The 17886-nt window shown below is 36.6% G+C and overlaps 2 protein-coding genes across 2 annotated transcripts; one reads left to right on the forward strand and one right to left on the reverse strand.

The window, feature by feature from the left end:
• The first annotated feature begins 620 nt into the window (after positions 1-620).
• On the forward strand, positions 621-6412 carry LOC133641472 (anaphase-promoting complex subunit 13). Its single transcript, XM_062035211.1, has 2 exons — positions 621-1062; positions 5235-6412. The coding sequence occupies exons 1-2, from the start codon at positions 964-966 to the stop codon at positions 5358-5360; spliced, it is 225 nt and encodes a 74-aa protein (XP_061891195.1). The 5' UTR covers positions 621-963; the 3' UTR covers positions 5361-6412.
• Positions 5687-15186, reverse strand: LOC133641449 (lathosterol oxidase-like). Its single transcript, XM_062035181.1, has 4 exons — positions 14977-15186; positions 9347-9479; positions 9167-9267; positions 5687-6085 (listed from the first exon to the last, which is right to left on the reverse strand). Exons 1-4 carry the CDS (start codon positions 15184-15186, stop codon positions 5687-5689), a joined length of 843 nt encoding a protein of 280 aa, XP_061891165.1.
• Positions 15187-17886: the final 2700 nt, after the last annotated feature.

The raw sequence follows: 17886 nt of genomic DNA on the forward strand, positions 1-17886 counted from the left end.
AAAAAAAAGTAAATTAAAATACAATAAATAATGATGTATCTATTTGGGTTTGTTGTTTGTTTAATAATTTAAAAGTGTGTTAACATTCATCTTTTTTTCCCTATTTCCATCCATCCGTTTTCTACCGCTTGTCCCTTTTGGGGTCGCGGGGGGTGCTCGAGCTTATCTCAGCTGCATTCGGGCGGAAGGCAGGGTACACCCTGGACAAGTCGCCACCTCATCGCAGGGCCAACACAGTTAGACAGGCCTATTTATTTATTTTTATTTTTATAAACCTTTATTTATAAATTGCAACATTTACAAACAATTTAGAAGTAATAATAATCAAAATAAGTACAAAAACAGTACAAAACAGCGCCAGGGGGCTGTAAACTCAATAAAGTAACTAAAATAGAATTATATATATATATATATATATATATATATATATATATATATATATATATATATATATATATATATATATATATATATATATATATATATATATATATATATATATATATATATATATATATATAAAACAAAGTTCAGTAAATAATTTAAATTTGGAGCACAGCATCATCGTTTTCACAGCTTTTTGGTTGTTAGAGGTAGTGTTTTAACGTAAGGCACAAAAAACAGGTCGGGTATTGAGAAACGTACATTTATGAATATAAAACTTAGCCAATAGTATAATGAGGTTGCAAAGGTAAAATGCCTTTTTCAAATTTTTTTCATTTCATACATATCATTAGTCATACGAGCACTTTATAAGGGGCGTCGTGTGTGACGTCATCACAACGCGACGGTGTTTACGTTTGCAAAAGTGCGCCATCGTCAAACGGCTGAAATCAACACCAAACCCTCACGGCTAACCACACGGAGGAATTATTTTACAGTACTGTCCTCTTTTCTGCCACAAAGTAAGAACAGTGATTGTTGGATTATTGGAAGTTTAAACCTGGTCTAGCTCTGAGAATCATGGATAGTGAAATTCAGCGAGACGGCAGAGTTCTGGATCTGACAGACGACGCATGGAGGGAAGACAGGCTGCCCTATGAGGACGTCACCATCCCTCTGGTAACTACTCCACTTTATTAACATCATCTCTTGCATAAGTAATGCGCACATTGTTTGGTAAAGTATTAATCAGGGTAGAAACCCAAATACAAACATTGCTTAGCAGTGGCATTTTGTGTAACCCTCTTTTTTGTAAATGTGTTAATTTATTAAAACGTCAACCCTATTATTACCAATGAACAATGTTAAAGTCTATGGTTATAAAAGTAAAACTACATCATGATATGCTTTACTATACACTGTTTACGGTTGTTATATTATGTGTAGTTAGTATGTGCCATCATTTTCCAGAAAATATGACACTTTTAAGCTTCTGATATGACAATTTGTCATTTGCCATCTGGCAACCCTGTTATTATTGCTATTGTAGATATTTTTTCACACTTAGTCGTTGTAGAAAATTGATCAAAACGTCCCCTTGCATCTATTTAGCGGCTTTTGGTGGGGAAAAAAAGATTGGCTGCCTCAAAGCAAGCTAAGAATCCGCAGTTGTTTTCATCCATCCATCCATCCATTTTCTACCGCTTGTCCCTTTTTTGGGGTCGAGGGGGTGCTGGAGCCTATCTCAGCTGCATTCGGACGGAAGACGGGGTACACCCTGGACAAGTCGCCACCTCATCGCAGGACCAACACAGATAATATTAAATAGAATAGTTATTTTGTATTTTAAATATTTTCTTGGATGATGGCGGTCGATTTCAATATCGATCACCCAAGAGTGAGATCGGCCCATATTAATACCATTACCGATCACTTGTATTAACTAAATTTTTCAATTGATTTATATTTAAACTAGTTTATTTTCTTTTGTTTCATACAATTGTTTGAGCAAAACAAAGTATAATATAATATATATAATATAATTATGTGTCCAGAACTGTATTCTCTAAAGTTACAAACATTAACAACAACAACAATTCAATTATTTTGAGAATAAAAATATCAATCTAATCAGTTTATTATCGATAATATACTTACAATACCCATGCCTAAGGGTAGTGACCATATCGATTTGGTGGTGTCGATCAAGGGCCTTAGTATCGACACCACCAATTTATAGATTGATCTGCCCTCCTCTTACGTGTCGTGTACTGACTGCGACAATCTTGACACACCAACAGTTGTTGTTATATTATATTATATTAAAAACTCTTGTTAATTTCCTCTTAAAAACGGCTTACTTGCTGCTGTAATGTGGTTCTATGTACACTTCTGAAAGTTTACAAAACACTTATTTGTTGTTTCAAGCCAATTTAGCAGTTAGCTTAGCTTTTAGCATGCCAGCTCTGAGCTTGCTCTCGGTGTGTAACATGTTTAGCCCCATTCTCCAGTGTTAATGATACTTAAATGGGTCATATTAGGATTTTTTTATATTTTTAAAACACTTCAATGTGGTCTACAAAACATGAAACATTTTGCATAATTATGTTTTACAGACCATCTTCAAGCCGCTTTCTGGCCGTCTTTTAGGCTGCGCCGTTTTTTTGGGTGGTCTTCTCCTTGTCAGCCATGTTGTAGTTTTTAGTGCTTCCATATGGAGTCTACTGACAGATATAAGTTTGAACAGTATGCTAATTTGTCTTCGAAATAGAAACAGTGGAGGATGCATGTGCATGTACGAGCCAGTCTGCCCCACAACAAGAGGATAGCGTAAAAGAAGGAACGTATTGACCACGTCGGGCTACCATTGGACTCATGCAAACCTCTTCGGGTTAATCTTTACCATATACGGAGATACCTACTGACGTAACAGATAGGAAAAATGGGCCCAAACAGCTCCTTTGGAGAAAGTATTAGGAAAGCAAGATTGTATTATAAATATATCCACCATGCCTCAATGGTTTGATTTCAAATTTTCAGGGCTTATACAGATCTCAAATATACAAAAATATGTACCAATAGGTAAGAAGGGTTGGTTTTGATGTTTGAGCATCTCACGCTTCGATTACGATTCAGGGGCTATGATTAGATTATAAATTTATTATTATTATTTAATTGTACATTGTTAAAATATTTATTGCATATTTTCAATGTCCATCTATCCATTTTGTACCGCTTGTCCCTTTTTTTGGGGGGTCGCTGAAGCCTATCAGCTGCATTCGGGCGGAAGGCGGGGTAGTGAAGTGAAGTGAATTATATTTATATAGCGCTTTTCTCTAGTGACTTAAAGCGCTTTACATAGTGAAACCCAATATCTAAGTTACATTTAAACCAGTGTGGGTGGCACTGGTAGCAGGTGGGTAAAGTGTCTTGCCCAAGGACACAACAGCAGTGACTAGGATGACAGAAGCTGGGATCGAACCTGGAACCCTCAAGTTGCTGGCACGGCCACTCTACCAACCGAGCTATACACCCTGGACAAGTCGCGACCTCATTGCAGGGCCATTATTTTCAATGTATTACGTTTAATTACTAATAATATTAGTATGTCTATAAGGCTAGGCAAGTATATATATTATGTGTATGTATGTATATATATATATATACACTACCGTTCAAAAGTTTGGGGTCACATTGAAATGTCCTTATTTTTGAAGGAAAAGCACTGTACTTTTCAATGAAGATAACTTTAAACTAGTCTTAACTTGAAAGAAATACACTCTATACATTGCTAATGTGGTAAATGACTATTCTAGCTGCAAATGTCTGGTTTTTGGTGCAATATCTACATAGGTGTATAGAGGCCCATTTCCAGCAACTATCACTCCAGTGTTCTAATGGTACAATGTGTTTGCTCATTGGCTCAGAAGGCTAATTGATGATTAGAAAACCCTTGTGCAATCCTGTTCACACATCTGAAAACAGTTTAGCTCGTTACAGAAGCTACAAAACTGACCTTCCTTTGAGCAGATTGAGTTTCTGGAGTATCACATTTGTGGGGTCAATTAAACGCTCAAAATGGCCAGAAAAAGAGAACTTTCATCTGAAACTCGACAGTCTATTCTTGTTCTTAGAAATGAAGGCTATTCCACAAAATTGTTTGGGTGACCCCAAACTTTTGAACGGTAGTGTATAATATATATATATATATATATATATATATATATATATATATATATATATATATATATATATATATATATATATATATATATATATATATATATATATAATACATATATATATATATATATATATATATATATATATATATATATATATATATATATATATATATATATATATATATATATATATATATATATATATATATATATATATATATATATATATATATATATATATATATATATAATGTGTGTGTGTGTGTGTGTAAACTGACATTTCTACCAAAATAAATGCTTTTTAATCTAGCTTTTGTGTTGTACTTATGACTGGGGACACATTTTGTGGGCGCATGTAAATATGCTGAAAAAAGATGTATCCCCTTATAACTTCATGTGTGATTAATGAAATGAGTCCATATTCACAAGTTCTATTGTAGATGATGCTATACATATGTACAAAATAAAGCACATCATGTTACATCAGTTGAGGAAAATTAGTCAATTATAATACCGGTAATAACATCCTGTAATTTGATTTTGATATTATTTATTTCATATTCTGATAGATAAAAAATAACACCGATGGGAGCATTTTAAAATTCTGCCAGACTCAATTTCACCTATTTGACAGATTATCATTATCACATCATTTATTCAGAATGTATAAATATCGACAAATGAAGATAGAATACTATTAACCGCAACATGTAAGTGTAAAAAAAAAACGTGATTTGTACATTTTCAGTATGTGCTATTTTTAAACAAAATAAAACAATCTGAAGTTGTCTTTATTTTTAGGTTATACCATGATTTTACCAGTCCGGCCCACTTGGGAATATATTTTCCTCCATGTTGCCCCTGAGCTAAAATGAGTTTGACACCCCCTGTTCTAAACATGTAAACCATGTAGGATCATGGGGAAGTTGGGAGCTCAATACAGTATGCTATACCTTGGACTGATCTCTCAATCACACGATTGACTCATTTGACATATCCTGCTTATTGTTTAGTATAAACTGCAGTGACAGAATGTAGATACCAAATAGCCCTGCCAATATTTCACCATTATTGGTTCTGTCAGATCCAGGGTGGAGTAAAATGAGGTGGATTAGACTCTTCGGCCTCTGAGATGAATGTCATCTAATCAGCTTTGTGGTCTTTCAGAGTGAACTCCCTGAGGCTGAGCAGGACAACGGGGGATCCACGGAGTCGGTGAAGGAGCAGGAGATGAAATGGACGGACCTTTCCCTGCAGAGCCTGCACGAAAACACTCCGAACACTGGGAGTTGAATCACCACTGACTGGACTTGGACTGTGGAACCATAGCACCAGCTACGTTCAACCTCACCTGGTTTGATGTTAGTGCATTGAAATATAGTCTGACTGTTTGTACTTTTCTGGCGCAGTCACTTAATAAGTGCTGCATGCTGTTCTTAAGCTTGTGAAATGTCTTTTAAGCGAAGGTCTTGCTATTTAATAAGTCATAGAGGAGTGTCTAACATGTTTATACAGCATTAAACATGTACACTAATGGTTCTTTGGTTTGACATGTTGCAGGACAAAGCTACTAAACACATTTCAGTCTTTTCAGTCTTCTGTGAGACTGTTCTCCATGGTCACTTTTTCCGTGCCGTCTCTGTTGCGATTTGACGGATGTGATCATGTGGTCCGTTCCCCTGGAGGACCGAGGGGTGTCTGTAGGAGCCTCCAAGACGATCCCAGAGTGTGAAGTACTGTCCGTAGTTGTAGTTGAAGAAGAGGTGATGGTCCACGTGATGGGCAGCGCCGTTTATGAGATGTATCAAAGGGCCGGGGATCCGGTAGTCGCCGTCGTGTATGGAAATGGTCCAGATATTGACAAAGACGAAGAGAGCCAGGTAGACGGCCTTGTGGAGCGGGAAGATGAAAGGGTAGATGTGGTAGGGTAAGCTCTGCAGGAAGCCGTCCAGCGGGTGGAAGGCGTGACTTGCAAACGGCGTGGGGATTTTGAACAAATGATGTTGTTTATGTAAGTACTGGGGGGAAGAAAGATGAATAAACAAGACTCAAAGGTGGTTCAGTCAACATCCAGAGGGTAAAGGAACATTTTGGAATGTCTTAGGGCAAATTTTTTGGCATAAGTCAACAACAAATAAGTACAAAAGCACCTAGCAAAGCACAGTATTTGTTGTGTGGCAAGCAACAGTTTCTGCAATCAGCGGTGTGACAATTGGCTTTTTCGATTCGATTCAGAATTTGTGGTTGCCGACAGGATTCAGGGACAATATATATATATATATTTTTTTTTTAGAACGATTAATCCAAAACCATATAGTGAGTTTTAGTATTTTTTTGCAGCCAACACTTTGGATTGAATTACCAAGGGCCATACAGTATCTGTTGATGGACCGTGTCCCAGGTGTGCGGCAGCATGTATGCTCCCTCATCCCTGTTGATGGCACTTGTCCCTCGCTTCCTAATTTCCATAGCCTCCTTCATCCATCTCTTGTATTTGTTTCCGATAAAATGACTTTTCCTTGTGTTCCAGGGGTCGCTGCGTTGCCGTAATTTCCTCCCCTGTCACTTTCTAGGGTTTCCCACACATTCATTTATTTGTTGCGGCCCGCCACGAAAGAATTACGTCTGCCACAAATTACATTTTTTTTTTTTTTTTTTTTTTGTCTCCAGCTTCTCAGGCAAATCATATAGTTGATGTAGATGCCCATATCGGCTGTTCAGATTTACTTTACAAAAGAGAAGTGTAGGATACTTCTCTTGTTGCCTTATTTGTATTTGACTTTATTAAATGTATTTATATTAGAAACACAACATGTGTATATAACAAAGGGTGCAAAGTCTGCAGGCAGTAGGAAACACATGGTTAAGTGTAGGGAGTAAAACTGATGGCAGTCTAAAGTTCAAGATTTTTGGAGCTCTTTGTTCAGTGGATCAGATGTTTGATGAAGCTCTGTGTCTATCTACCACCACTACTGTTTTCTGTTTATTTGTTACTGACTGTGGCAGGACACCTCTGCCTCTGTTTCACTTTATGTTGCTGGTAAATAATATGCTTGTAGTAGTAGGCTAAAGTTAAATTATTTAGTATGCACTAATTAAAGGGGCAGAGCTTTGAGACATTTTAGCTTTTATATTTTATAAGATATATTTTTTGTAAGAACCACAATTAATAAATATATTTCAGTGAATAACTTATTGTTCAAATCTGTATATAAATATGTACATAAAGTGTTGTAATTATATTGTAAAATGGATGGATGGATGGACGTTTAAAACAAAACTGTTATTAATTAGCAAGTATACATTTTTTTAGCCTTTTTAGAGAAAATCAAATCATTGTAGTAAATTATGCAAATTACTCGATGATGTAATGGTGACCACGCCCATAGCCACGCCCACCGCCACGCCCCCACCGCCACAGGTATCTTGGCAGTTTATGGGAAACACTGCTTTCGTTGTGTCGGTTACATCCTTTGTGGCTTAAAGTTGTGTCACCGCTTTAAATAGTCGCGTTTTTGAAATTGATTGAAACTTTTATTAGTACAGGGAAGTACATATTCCGTACAATTGACCACTAAATGGTAACACCCGAATAAGTTTTTCAACTTGTTTAAGTCGGGGTCCACGTTAATCAATTCATGGTAGCGTTGTGTCGCTTGTATTTGTTGTGTGTTTTGAAATCGTGCTGAAGCTGGAATTTTTTATGCTGAAATTTTTTATGCTTTTGCATTTGTTATGACCTTCCCTGAAGGTATCTGCCATTTTTGTTTTGATGACACCACAAACAGGCAGACAGACTTAACGTCCCTTATTATTCAAAGTGCTAAACTTCAAATAACGTCTGCTGTCCTTAAATCAAATGTTGACCTTTTTCTAGTAATAAAATCCCTTTTAAAACAATCTTGGATCGATACCTATCTTTCGGAAAGCCAACTTGCCAAACACGGATCGATATATCGTATTTTTCGGACTATAAGTCGCAGTTTTTTTCATAGTTTGGCCGGGGGTGCGACTTATACTCAGGAGCGACTTATGTGTGAAATTATTAACACATTACCGTAAAATATCAAATAATATTATTTAGCTCATTCACGTAAGAGACTAGACGTATAAGATTTCATCGGATTTAGCGACTAGGAGTGACCGATTATTTGGGTTAGGGTTGTTAGTTTAATGTCCCGCAGCTAAAAGCAACTGCGTGAGAACGTATACTCCAATATCACGATATAGTCATTTTCTATATCGCACAGAGACAAACCTGCGATATATCGAGTATATCGATATATCGCCCAGCCCTACTAGACGTATAAGATTTCATCGGATTCAGCGATTAGGAGTGACAGATTGTATAGCATGTTCTATATGTTATAGTTATTTGAATGACTCTTACCATAATATGTTACGTTAACATACCAGGCACGTTCTCAGTTGGTTATTTATGCCTCATATAACGTACACTTATTCAGCCTGTTGTTCACTATTCTTTATTTATTTTAACTTGCCTTTCAAATGTCTATTCTTGGTGTTGGCTTTTATCAAATACATTTCCCCCAAAAATGCGACTTATACTCCAGTGCGACTTATATGTTTTTTTTCCTTCTTTATTATGCATTTTCGGCCGGTGCGACTTATACTCCGAAAAATACGGGTACTTGAAATTCCGGAATATATATTGATCGATCGTTAGACCCCTAGCAATCAGCATTGTGCGCTCTGATAAGAACCAAGCAGTAGCAAAGAACATCCTTTATTGTAGATGCATACACATTTTTTTTACATTTTACTTTTAAAAAAATCTACTTATAAAATGCATAAAACAATTGAGTAATAATAGTATTCACTGTCAGAAGCGGCCCTCTGGAGCCAAACATAACTGCGACGCTGTTAAATCCGAACCCTGTGTTTTATTCTTTGGCAGACCAGGTGCAAATGAGGTGTGTTAACAAGCGGAATTGCACAAACAGTCCTATTAGAATGTGTTAACGACCGAGTGGGAAACAGGAAGCGCCAAGTATTTGTGCAGGAAACACTGGGCCATTGAGTGCTTCTGTGTGAACATCTTGAAAAAGTTATAGTTGACTTGAAAACAGCAGACTTGCCTTATAGATGCTCCTATGATGCATGCAGCGATGTATCCAGTAGATGCACATGTCCGTAAAGAACAAGAATCCAACAATGCTCGCCAACACCTCAGACCAACCTGACAACACAAATTGACCAAAGTACGTTTATGAACCTCTCGTCACATTTTACAATTATTGAAGTAACTGTCGTCTTACCCATGAAAGTTTGCTTGATGCCATCATAAAGTTTGCTGTGACCTCTGACCTCCCAGAAGAAAAGCATCACTGTGGGGAAACTCATCCAGAAGATGGAGGTAGTGGCGAGATGGATCTCTTGACTCACCTGGTTCTACCATTACATGAACGACAACTTTTAAAGTAGATTTACTTTTTAGCTCAGGAAAAACATACATTTTGGTATTTAGTTACTATTATTGCAGCTGAAGAACAATAATATTCATATTTGTGTGAAAAGGTACTCTTCCTGTTACCAGCGTGTAAATTATTTTCACTCGGAGGGGGCCAAATTTTGAGAGAAAAAATGTGTCTGGGGGCCGTTATATCTATTTTTAGGAACACTAATACAAAACGTCTGATTGAATGCTAAAAACGTTTGACAGACCGCCTTAAAAAACAGAATGGAATTTAACATTTTTTTACTGAATGAGACACCCAGAATGTACATGTAAATAAAGAATGTGGGATTTACAATATTAACTAGGGATGTCCGATAATGGCTTTTTGCCGATATCCGATATTCCGATATTGTCCAACTCTTTAATTACCGATACCGATATCAACCGATACCGATATCAACCGATATATGCAGTCGTGGAATTAACACATTATTATGCCTAATTTGGACAACCAGGTATGGTGAAGATAAGGTACTTTTTTTTTAAAATTAGTAAAATAAGATAAATAAATTAAAAACATTTTCTTGAATAAAAAAGAAAGTGCAACAATATAAAAACAGTTACATAGAAACTAGTAATGAATGAAAATTAGTAAAATTAACTGTTAAAGGTTAGTACTATTAGTGGACCAGCAGCACGCACAATCATGTGTGTTTACGGACTGTATCCCTTGCAGACTGTATTGATATATATTGATATATAATGTAGGAACCAGAATATTAATAACAGAAAGAAACAACCCTTTTGTGTGAATGAGGGTAAATGGGGGAGGAAGTTTTTTTGGGTTGGTGCACTAATTGTAAGTGTATCTTGTGTTTTTTATGTTGATTTAATTAAAAAAAAAACGATACCGATAATAAAAAAAACGATACCGATAATTTCCGATATTACATTTTAGCGCATATATCGGACATCTCTAATATTAACTATGAAGGATAAAACACTGAATATTGACAACATATGAACGTCACACCCCCTCTCGGTCGACATACTTAATGATCAAGCGAAACGCAATAAAAATGCAACAAACACAGCGAAATATGAACATGAAGGTAAAAAAAAACCCCACCTACAATCTGATACATCACTAAGCTTTAGAACTTTGTTGTAAAAATCTCCTTTCGCGTCTGTCCCTGACACCCGCATTTCAGGCTGACACTCTGTGGAAACGCTCCCCACCCACACTGCTTGGTGCCTCGTCTGAGCTGCTGTGATTTAGATTACCATAGTAACTAATTAGATTACCATAGTAACTATTATATCATGTTTTGGCCCCATCGCTGATTATTTTGCAGTTCTAGTCAATAAAACGGAGTCGCCAATGCGTGTGATTCTTTGTTTGGGCACTCGATTCCACAAAATGATGCGCAGGCAAGCAAACTATAGTTGTGTGCAATGTTTGGTCTTTTGACAGCCAAAATAATGTCTAAAAACCAGAGCCAACTTTTGCCAAAATCTTTTTTGAAAAGTGGGGCATAGGAGAAGCGCGGTACCATATACTCTGTACTAGGGTTATATTCATAAAGTCAGGAAATATGTCCCTGGACACATGAGGACTTTGAAAATGACCAATGTATGATCCTGTAACTACAAGGTATCGGATTGATACCTACATTTGTGGTATCATCCAAGCAACAGAAGAATAAGTGATTATTACATTCTAACAGAAGTGTAGATAGAACATGTTGAAACAGAAAATAAGCAGATATTAACAAGTGGATTAATAATCTATTTTTACAGCTTGTCCTTTATAATTTAGACAAAATAATAGAATGATAAATGTCACAATATGTTACTGCATACGTCAGCAGCTAAATTAGAAGCCTTTGTTTGTTTACTTACTACTAAAAGACAAGTTGTCTAGTATGTTCACCATTTTATTTAAGGACAAAATTGTTCTTTGATTGCAATAATAAACATATGTTTAATGTACCCTAAGATTTTTGTTAAAATAAAACCAATAATGCCATTTTTTGTGGTCCCCTTTATTCAGAAAAGTATCGAAATACATTTTGGTACAGGTACCAAAATATTGGTATCGGGACAACCATAGGCGCCAGTGGGTGCTCGCTGTGTTGAGTATTAGTGTTGTCCCGATACCAATATTTTGGTACCGGTACCAAAAGTATTTTGACACTTTTCTAAATAAAGTGGACCACAAAAAATGTCATTATTGGCTTTATTTTAACAAAAAAATCTTAGGGTACATTAAACATATGTTTCTAATTGCAATTTTGTCCTTAAATAAAATAGTGAACTTATAAGACAACTTGTCTTTTAGTAGTAAGTAAACAAACAAAGGCTCCTAATTTAGCTGCTGACATATGCAGTAACATATTGTGTCATTTATCATTCAATTATTTTGTCAACATTATTAAGGACAAGAGGTAGAAAATGAATTATTAATCTACTTGTTCATTTACTGTTAATATCTGCTTACTCTCTGTTTTAACACGTTATATCTACACTTCTGTTAAAATGTAATAATCATTTATTCTGTTGTTTGGATGCTTTACGTTAGTTTTGGATGATACCACAAATTTGGGTATCAATCCGATACAAAGTAGTTAACAGGATCATACATTGGTCATATTCAAAGTCCTCTTCAGGGACATATTTCCTGAGTTTATAAACATAATATAATTTTTTTTTAAAACGAAAGATTTTGTGATGTTAAAAAATATCGATGTAAATGTTGTGTTTTATCATTATCCTGCCGTCTCCTTTGTTGTGATGTCTGCACCTGTGTATTCAGTCATTCGTCCTCGGCGAGGGGCGGACCATGAGGCACACCTGCTAGCAATTAGCAATTCTACCTTGTCTCCCGTCTCTGCATCCTGGGGTCACCCCTTCTTTTCCAAGACTAACAGTAATCATAGTAGTATCGACTAGATACGCTATTGTACGTGGTATCATTACAGTGGACGTTAGGTGTAGATCCACCAATGGCGTTTGTTTGTATTGTACCGTCCCCGAAGAGTTGCTGCTGCAGGGAATTCTGGGAATTTGTTCTGTAGTGTTTATATTGTGTTGCAGTGCAAATAGATAGTACTTTATTGATTCCTTCAGGAGAGTTCCCTCAGGAAAATGTTAATTCCAGCAGCAGTGTACAGAATTTAGATCAAATTTAAAAGTAAAAAGTAAATAATGGGGGTATAAATGGAAACAAAATAGAAAAATATTACAATAAGAATAAAAATAAAAAGCAACAATGAGAATAAAAATACAACAGTAAAATAAGAATATAACAAGAGAAGCTAGGCAGTAGTGACCATGTTATGAAAAAGTATTGTTTTGCATCCCCTGTCATCCTAGTACCCTCCCTCCCCCCAGAGAGGAGTTGTACAGTCTCAGGGCATTCAATCCATCACAACTGGACTGTGCACTTTGTCTTAGAAGACTCATCCAAGTAGGCTTCATCACTTCATGCTCATACACTTCAAGTCTTAAATCTAATCATTGGAATTTAGAGGGGAACTGCACTTTTTGGGGGGGAATTTTTCTATCGTTCACAATCATTATAAAAGACATGATGGTGGATATATTAAAAAAATAAAATAAAAATCACATTCTAACTAGGGCTGGGCGATATGGCCTTTTATTAATATGTGGATATGTTTAGGCCATGTCACGATACACCATATATATGTGGATATGTTTAGGCCATGTCACGATACACCATATATATGGATATGTTTAGTCCATGTCACGATACACCATATATATGTGGATATGTTTAGGCCATGTCACGATACACCATATGTATGGATATGTTTAGTCCATGTCACGATACACCATATATATGTGGATATGTTTAGGCCATGTCACGATACACCATATATATGTGGATATGTTTAGGCCATGTCACAATACACCATATACAGGTATATGTGGATATGTTTAGGCCATGTCATGATACTCTAATGCTGTGTGGGACAAAGGCAGGGTTTCCCACACATTCATTTATTTGTAGCGGCCCGCCACGAAAGAATTACGTCCGCCACAAATAAAATTAAAATTAAAAAAAAAATTATTTTTATTTTATTTTTTTGTCCTCTCCAGCTTCTCAGGCAAATCATATAGTTGATGTAGATGCCCATATCGGCTGTTCAGATTTACTTTACAAAAGAGAAGTGTAGGATACTTCTCTTGTTGCCTTATTTGTATTTGACTTTATTAAATGTATTTATATTACAAACACAACATGTGTATATAACAAAGGGTGCAAAGTCTGCAGGCAGTAGGAAACACATGGTTAAGTGTAGGGAGTAAAACTGATGGCAGTCTAAAGTTCAAGGTTTTTGGAGCTCTTTGTTCAGTGGATCAGATGTTTGATGAAGCTCTGTGTCTATCTACCACCACTACTGTTTTCTGTTTATTTGTTACTGACTGTGGCAGGACACCTCTGCCTCTGTTTCACTTTATGTTGCTGGTAAATAATATGGTTGTAGTAGTAGGCTAAAGTTAAATTATTTAGTATGCACTAATTAAAGGGGCAGAGCTTTGAGACATTTTAGCTTTTATATTTTATAAGATATATTTTTTGTAAGAACCACAATTAATAAATATATTTCAGTGAATAACTTATTGTTCAAATCTGTATATAAATATGTACATAAAGTGTTGTCATTATATTGTAAAATGGATGGATGGATGGACGTTTAAAACAAAACTGTTATTATTAATTAGTAAGTATACATTTTTTGAGCCTTTTTAGAGAAAATCAAATCATTGTAGTAAATTATGCAAATTACTCGATGATGTCATGGTGACCACGCCCATAGCCACGCCCCCACCGCCACAGGTATCTTGGCAGTTTATGGGAAACACTGAAAGGAGTTTTTTAGTCTATTAGTAGGACAAAGGAGTTTTTTAGTCTATTAGTAGGACAAATGAGTTTTTAAGTCTATTATTCTTAAATAATAAAAATGTGCTTGTCGTTGTTTAGTGTGGTTTCACTATATGGCACATGTTTATGACAGTGTTGGCATTGTTCATACTGCCACCCTTAGTGTGACATGTATGGTTGTTGACTAAGTATGCCCTTAATTCGCTTGTGTGCAGTGCGTTCAAAGTCAAGATGATTGTGTTATTAGTTATCGTGCTCAATGAAATCTTGTTTAGGCTGTGTTAACTATCGACCGTATATTTTGTGACTATTTCATTGTGTAAAAACAAACTAAACTCGCCACAAAATTAACAACAAGATTGATTGCTCAAAAATTATTTTAAAGATTGAATGTTGCCATCGGGCCCCGAAGCACCCACGGGATCGGCGCCTATTGGGACAACCCTAATATTTATACTGAATCCGTACACCCCGAGTTTAATATTTGTATTGTTAGATTCGGAGTCATGTTGCGGGCATTACAACACGCATATGGCAGTGATTAGATCAAAGAAGCATTAGAAGTCTTGCGTGGCGCTCACCTTAACAAATTGTGGATGTTTGGTGAGCCTGTGGTCGAAGACGTAGTAGAAGCTCAGCGCACCAAAGACCAGGTAAAGCAGCAGTGCTCCAAGGTTGGTGAGAAGAAACAGGCTGACCATCTGACGTGAAGCCCCGTCCTCTTGCCATGAAGCAGGGTAGACGTACGGCGTGAATACATAAAAGTCTGCAAAGGACAGCACATGATCCATGGCACTGTCGGTCTGTCTGTGGGGAAATAAAAATACTCCCATCCATCATGACACAGCCAAACAACTGTAGCCACACTTCCAGCTTGCTTTCACTCGAGGGCGTGAAGCTCTAAGACAGAGGTGTCCAACTCATTTTAGCTCAGGGGCCGCATGGAGGAAAATCTACTCCCACATGGGCCCGATGGGTAAAATCATGAAATAATAACTTAAAAATACTACGACGAGTACTTCAGATTGTTTTCTTTATTTTACTTTGGCCCATAATAGAACAAGCCCATTCTGAAAATGTACACAAATAATCCTCTAGACTAGGGGTCGGCAATCCAAAATGTTGAAAGAGCCATATTGGACCACAAATACAAAAAAATTATCGGTCTGGAGCCACAAAAAATCTAAAGTCTTGTATAAGTGTTATAATGACGACAACACATGATGTTAGTGTCTATATTAGCTATATTAGCCTACTATCAAAATGATTTTAAAAGTCTTATATAAGTGTTTTAATGAAGACAACACATGATGTAAGTGTCTATATTAGCCTACTATCAAAATGACTTTAAAAGTCTTATATACCGGTAAGTGTTATAATGAAGACAACACATGATGTAAGTGTCTATTAGCTACACAGCTAGCCTAAATTGCATGTTAGCATCGATTAGCTTGCAGTCATGCCGTGACCAAATATGCCTGATTAGCACTCCAACCAGGCCTGGCCCTAACCAATCTGGCGCCCTAGGCAAGATTTTAGGTGGCGCCCCCCCACATCGGCAGTGAAGTGTATATACTCACAAGAAACCGAATAGCTTTGTCTTTGACTTTTTTTTTTAAAGAAAGCAAATTAACATATTATATGAGAATGTTATGTTATGATTATCTTTAACCGAATCACAGCAGTGCTCAAATTAAAAAACAGCATTCCCTCATGTGATATTGCTTTATTAACATTAATGATGTGCACTTTAACAACTAGGCTTACAACTATACCTAATATATAAAGGGGTGGAAAAGTGACTATTACCTGCAGGGCAAACATTAGCTAACCAGAAGGCAATAACAATGTAAACAAAAAACACCTGCTTAAAAGATCTAATACAAATGTCCCTGAGGAATGTAAGGTGGGAGTACTGTAATTACCTAACGTTACATTATTATTTTCCATAACAATTTAGCCCCCTCCACAATATTAACCCGACGTTAAAACAGAACTAGCTATTTATTGATTAGCAATTGCCGAATCATGTAACATTAGCTTAATGCTAAAAAGACAGGTTACTATCACATTCTGTAACAGACAAATCATTTCATGTAGGCTAACGTTACCTACCTGCTACCTCTGTCTTTTTCTCGTTTCTCCTCTTTTCTCTTCCCTGGGCACCTGACAGTTTTGGCCGTTTTGACATCTTGTGTTGATTTTTTGATATGGTGACGTCCAAAAAAAGTCATGATACGGGAAGAGGGGGCGCACCGTGCGGGGGGAGGGGGGGCGTAATGTTGTAACAAATAATATTTGTATTAAATAGGCTTTACTTTGCATTTTAATTAACGTGGGATTATTTTTTGTATTTAGAAATAATAGTACCAACTTTTTTCTTTTCTTTTTTTTTTTTCTCCAACATTTGTGGCACTGGCGTGGCGCCCCCTGATGGACGGCACCCTTAGCATTTGCCTATACGGCCTATGCCACGGGCCGGCCCTGACTCCAACAAGTCAATAACATCAACAAAGCTCACCTTTATGCATTCACGCACAGCATAAAACGTTTGGTGGACAAAATGAGACAAAAGAGTGGCATAAAACACGTCTGTCTGTGGCAGCTTCGGAGAAAGTTGTACATTTAAACAAACTTTTGAGTAACAGTCCACACAACGGTGAGTTCAAGGGCCGCTAAAAAATTAGTAGGACAAAACGGCGCTCGCCAAATACTCATCAGTGAAGCGTGAACACAAACATATTAAACAGTGGGCTTTCTAACTATGAGGAAGGTTTGTGTCGTGTTTTTCCTCCTACAGAAACCATAATACAACAAGAATCATATTTTTCACCCCATTTTTGTTCCATTTCCATACATTAAAAAAAAAAAAACTACATGGAGTCACCAGGGCGGCGCTAAAGAGCCGCATGTGGCTCTAGAGCTGCGGGTTGCTGACCCCCGCTCTAGACAAAACACTTCAGGTGAAAATTCTGAGGAAAAAATTGGTGCAGTATCAAAAACACCGTAAAGAACACAGTGAACTTAGACTTAGTCTCAGTGTGTTTACAAACCCCAAAAACAGGGAAGTTGACACGTTGTGTAATTCGTAAATAAAAACAGAATACAATGATTTGCAAATCCTTTTCAACCTATATTCAACTGAATAGACTGCAAAGACAAGATATTTAATGTTCGGACTGAGAAACGTATTTTTTTGTTGCAAATAATCATTAACTTAGGATTTAATGGCAGCAACACATTGCAAAAAAGTTGGCACAGGGGCATTTTTACCACTGTGTTACATGGCCTTTCCTTTTAACAACACTCAGTAAACGTTTGGGAACTGAGGAGACAAAATTTTGAAGCTTTTCAGGTGGAATTATTTCCCATTCTTGCTTGATGTACAGCTTAAGTTGTTCAACAGTCCGTTGTGGTATTTTAGGCTTCATAATGACCACACATTTTCAATGGGAGACAAGGACTACAGGCAGGCCAGTCTAATATCCGCA

The sequence above is a fragment of the Entelurus aequoreus genome, linkage group LG24, assembly GCF_033978785.1.
Source record: "Entelurus aequoreus isolate RoL-2023_Sb linkage group LG24, RoL_Eaeq_v1.1, whole genome shotgun sequence".
Classification (NCBI taxonomy): Eukaryota; Metazoa; Chordata; class Actinopteri; order Syngnathiformes; family Syngnathidae; genus Entelurus; species Entelurus aequoreus.